At 32.4% G+C, this 4,453-nt stretch overlaps 1 protein-coding gene across 1 annotated transcript; it reads left to right on the forward strand.

The window, feature by feature from the left end:
- Nucleotides 1-3,849: 3,849 nt before the first annotated feature.
- Nucleotides 3,850-4,431, forward strand: LOC110027592. Its single transcript, XM_020729086.1, has 2 exons — nucleotides 3,850-4,213; nucleotides 4,341-4,431. The coding sequence occupies exons 1-2, from the start codon at nucleotides 3,893-3,895 to the stop codon at nucleotides 4,401-4,403; spliced, it is 384 nt and encodes a 127-aa protein (XP_020584745.1). The 5' UTR covers nucleotides 3,850-3,892; the 3' UTR covers nucleotides 4,404-4,431.
- Nucleotides 4,432-4,453: the final 22 nt, after the last annotated feature.

Genomic DNA, 4,453 nt, shown 5'->3' on the forward strand with positions numbered 1-4,453 from the left:
TATATATATATGTCACTTTCAATGCATGATTTATGGGTTAGGAAAACCAAATAGGACCACAATGTTTAAACCGTCTCTAACCCAAAATAATTAGTTAATTCATGATTAACTTGACCGGTCAAAAAGGCATCCGAATTAATCTCCTTGGATTTATATTAAAATAATCAGTCATTAAACCTTAATCCAGAGCCTAATGAGAATTTTTTTTTAATAATAAAGAAGAGCTAAACGTCAATTACTGTGCTAATCCAGATTGGCAGAATAGTCTGCAGGAGTCTACTATTCTTATCATTTAATTCCCATGGACCTGTCACCAACCGGAAGTATGGGCGGTTGCTGTAGAGGCAATAAATGAGCCTATCATTCCACAAATGAGAAATGCAGGTCAGAAATTGTGAAGCAAATTAGGTGTCAAATTCCATGTTCAATTCTTTAGTATTAAATATGGGTCATATAGTTTGATTATAAAATGTGTCTTGTTAAAATCCCTCAATGATGATGGGATGATGATGGGATGATGATGGGGATTAAAGCACTATATGTAATTTTTTTTTTTTTTATCAATTTTGAGGATCACTCAAGTAGTTAATATTTGATAGTACTTTGATGGTTGAAATGCTTCTGACATAAATTTTGAGACTTGACATGAATTTCAATGTAATTTTTGAATAAGAAACATTCAAAGTTTAACTAAAAATCATTTAAATTTTTGGTATCAGTAAACTTGTAGTTAAGTTGACCGACTGGACAAGACGGATCTAATGATATCAAAAGTAGTGTAATTTGAGTCAAATCAAGCTTGTTTTAAGCTGTTAAAATTTTTTGGAAAGTTTCAGTACATAATTGAAATGTTGAGCGGATTTCAAATCTGACAAGCTTATAGTCAAATAAAATGTCCCAATTATGTTATTTATTTTTATTTTTATAGTGATTTTTCTCTTTCCCTTTCACTCCGTACTCTGTTTAAAACCCCTTGTTTCTTTGCCATAATAGATACTAATATAGTTCGCTTGTTATCAATAGACATTTCCATTCAACATTATTTCAAGTGCAAGAAGTGTGGATTGATCGCACATAATTAAAACCAAACATTTTTTGATGCCCATCAGACCTCAGAGACCATGCGAAATAAGAAAATTTGTGACCACCATACAACTTACATAGATGGAGAAGAGGCTAGCTTAGATGATCAAAACCACATTTAAGAGGGTGTTATGTGTCGTTCAAGAACAAAAATCCATAAAGTTCTTTTGACACCATCATATAATGACAAACATCAAACACTCAAGTACTGACAACCACTCATATAATCAATGACAACTATGATCCCAATGATGAGAAGTATTCACCCGCCTCAACTCACATAAACAATATATATAGCTGAGGTGGGACTTGTCATCCTGAGAGGCGCGAAAAAGAAGCCACCCACCATATGAGTCATAAAGGACATCAATCGGGAGAAGTAAATTCTATCTTATAAGATGAATTTGAGTAAGACTCGAACAATCAAATTATCTATGTTTTCACTTTTTATAGGCAATTTCTCATAGTTGAAGAAGAGTATGTCCTATACAACTTTTCATTTACTGAATAGAATCTAGGATTATGTGTCTCCTTCTTAGCTTGTAATCTACGAGAATTTTTTGAATGATACAATTCATGATAAAAAGAATTAAATGTAAGGTTGGATTGACCACCTTAATGTGCTTATTGACTTATATTTTCATGAACTAGGGTAATTTTTAGGCATTCCGTAGCTTTTCGGGCTATAAGTCTTCGAGTGACCCTGGAAATTTTGATCTCGCAAGGTAAGCTGAAGAAAAACAAAGAAAAAGAAGTACGTACTAGGAAAACATCTCCTCTTGTCTGCCTCGGGTAAAACCTATTATATATTAATAGCTATTATAATCTTCTTTCAAGATATCTTCATATAAGAAGTCATCTAAGACTAACATTATGAAATTGAACTAATTAAGATAATTACTTGTAGTTTTTAGCTTTCTTAGTTAGTGATGTAATCTATTATTCAGTTTGGTCAATGGAGCTTCCTAAGTTGTCTTTTTGCAGGTTAGTTCATATGTATATAATTACTCTCTGCTAAAAATCAATCTTATCCTCAAGGTTAAGTTCTAGATATAAGCTTTAAAGTCATCTAAAATTATCTAGGAAGTTTATTCTTATGATATTCCTTTTTATTGAATTAACACCTATTTTTGGGTTGTGCATTATAAAATGTTAAACAATTTGAGAATAGCTAGTAGTTTGAATACAAACTGATCTTCATAATACTTTGATAGTGTTGCTGGATGTATCTGTGTATATTTTCTAAATAATTTTAATCGGGATATGAGGAATACGAGCTGAATTTTTGGTATTTTACATATATCTCATTTGTAAGTTATTAAAACACTTGAGATATTATATTAAAGGACCCAAAAAATCTACTATTCAGCTTGGTGAACTTGTTATCTGTTATTGAGGTTTGCCTTTACAATTGTAGATGAAAAATACCTTGTTTCCAATTTGGAATTATAAATCACTCATTTGCTTATGTGTTATTTGTTTCATTTGATTTTGAATCCTTTGTTCTTGTAGCTGAGCCAAAATTTTACTCATTTGTTTTAATACAATATAAATGACTTCACTTTTAGAGCTATTGGGGTCATATGAGCCTATGGTAGGGGGCTCTACCATAAAGAATTTGAAACAGTGAGAATCATATGAAAGTGTGCATGACAGTGTTGTAAAAGTATTTAACTTATGGTAAAATTTTAAGCCATTATGTTGGAGAATATATCACAAAGTATTATAAGTATTGTTCTAAATTTTGATTTGTTACTTCTATTTGACTCTAGGTTTTTGGAAGATAAGAATTAATGTGTTCTAATATTTTCCTATTAGTTAGAACAAATTAGCCCAAAATACACACATAAAAAAAATAGGATCATTTTTTGAAATTATGGATGTGGTATCCCATACAATATACATATTTCTAAGGTAAAAAAGATGGCTATTGCTAGGGGTGAAAATCAATCAATCGCCTCTAATATTATTACTTTGCCTTGATATTTTGATAAGCCTATTTTAAAATCCACCGATATCTATTCACATTGATAATGGCATAGTAGATCTGTTGGTCTCTAATTTTCATATTTGGCTTGTTGGCAAACTGGGCAAACTCATATATACTATAAAATATATTATTTAATCTTTGGCCTGAAAAATTGAGCCATTATCCTAGCAGTAGTTCATCGTATACCTCCATGACCTCCAATTATGCATGTGGTATCCCATACAAAATGTTGAGTTTCAACTTGAAGTTAGTAACTATCATTATTTTGTGTTTGAAATATATCAAGCTATTTTTTAGAACAAGATGAGGATAATGGAATGGTGCATTTATGATGTCCTCATATAATTATTACATCTCCTCTCTTTCTATACTTTTCTTCACAATTTTGTCTATTAATGTAGTATTGTAGTTCTACATCAAAGAATAGAATTTTGAACAATTTTTTATCAAAACCAAACCGCATGTTAAACCGCAAGAAGGAAATGCTCAAGTTTTGATGGTTCAATCAAGATTGAACCGGATAATACAAATAAATATTTAAATTATTTTAATAAAATTTAAATAATAGAATAATGATGTATTACTATCATTTTTATCAAATTAATAAATAATACTTTATTTTAAGATAAAATTTTTTAAATATTTTAAATAATATTCTATATCCCTTTTGATGAAATCACAGCCTTAGAAATTACTTCAATTGTTTTTCTATTTATGAAACGAAGATGCAATGAAGTTCATATCCTACAAATTTATTTCATTCGCTCCGGCTCTGCTGACCCTGCCCGCTCCGCGCAGAGGCAAATTTAATTAGTCGGCATGCTGTGCATCACCAACCATAGCAATAATATGAATGCGAAGGGAAGCACACGACTAGAAAACAGGAGGGGCGAGAGGGAGAGAGAAGAGTTTGGGTTTGACCATCTACTACACCTCAATGCGTATGACCCCCTTATATCCCTCCGCATCACCAAACTCAGCGCTAAGCTGCAGCTCGCCTCTCGATCAGATTCCCTTTCTCCGTTTTGTCTCCGTTCGGATCTCAGTCTGCGGGAAAGATTGCATCTTGCTCGATCCATCCGCCTCTTCTCACTCTCTTCTTCCTACTCGGCACCGCGCTGCTCGGGGTTTGCGCTAAAGGTGAGTTTTTGCTGCTCTGTTGTTGCTCATCTCGTTTATTCTCGATCTGGGTTTCTTATTCCTTCCTTTATGCTGAATCTTGTGATTTGTTTTGGTTGTATTTGACCGGATTCTTCTTTTTTTTCAGCTAATCATTGAGATTTTCAGTGGGGAGTTGGTTCTGTATGGAAAGGAGATAAAGGAGGTGTAAAGGGTTTTCAAAGGTCTTAGTTTTGAGTGTTCAAAGGTCTTAGTTTTGAG

The sequence above is a fragment of the Phalaenopsis equestris genome, unplaced genomic scaffold, assembly GCF_001263595.1.
Source record: "Phalaenopsis equestris unplaced genomic scaffold, ASM126359v1 Scaffold000428, whole genome shotgun sequence".
Classification (NCBI taxonomy): domain Eukaryota; kingdom Viridiplantae; phylum Streptophyta; class Magnoliopsida; order Asparagales; family Orchidaceae; genus Phalaenopsis; species Phalaenopsis equestris.

Bases quoted from the DNA above. Each gene is read 5' to 3' on its own strand.
- LOC110027592 (XM_020729086.1), top strand. From the start codon at position 3,893: ATGCTGTGCATCACCAACCATAGCAATAATATGAATGCGAAGGGAAGC. The intron at 4,214-4,340 runs GTGAGTTTTTGC...CTTTTTTTTCAG, and splicing joins GCTCGGGGTTTGCGCTAAAG to CTAATCATTGAGATTTTCAG.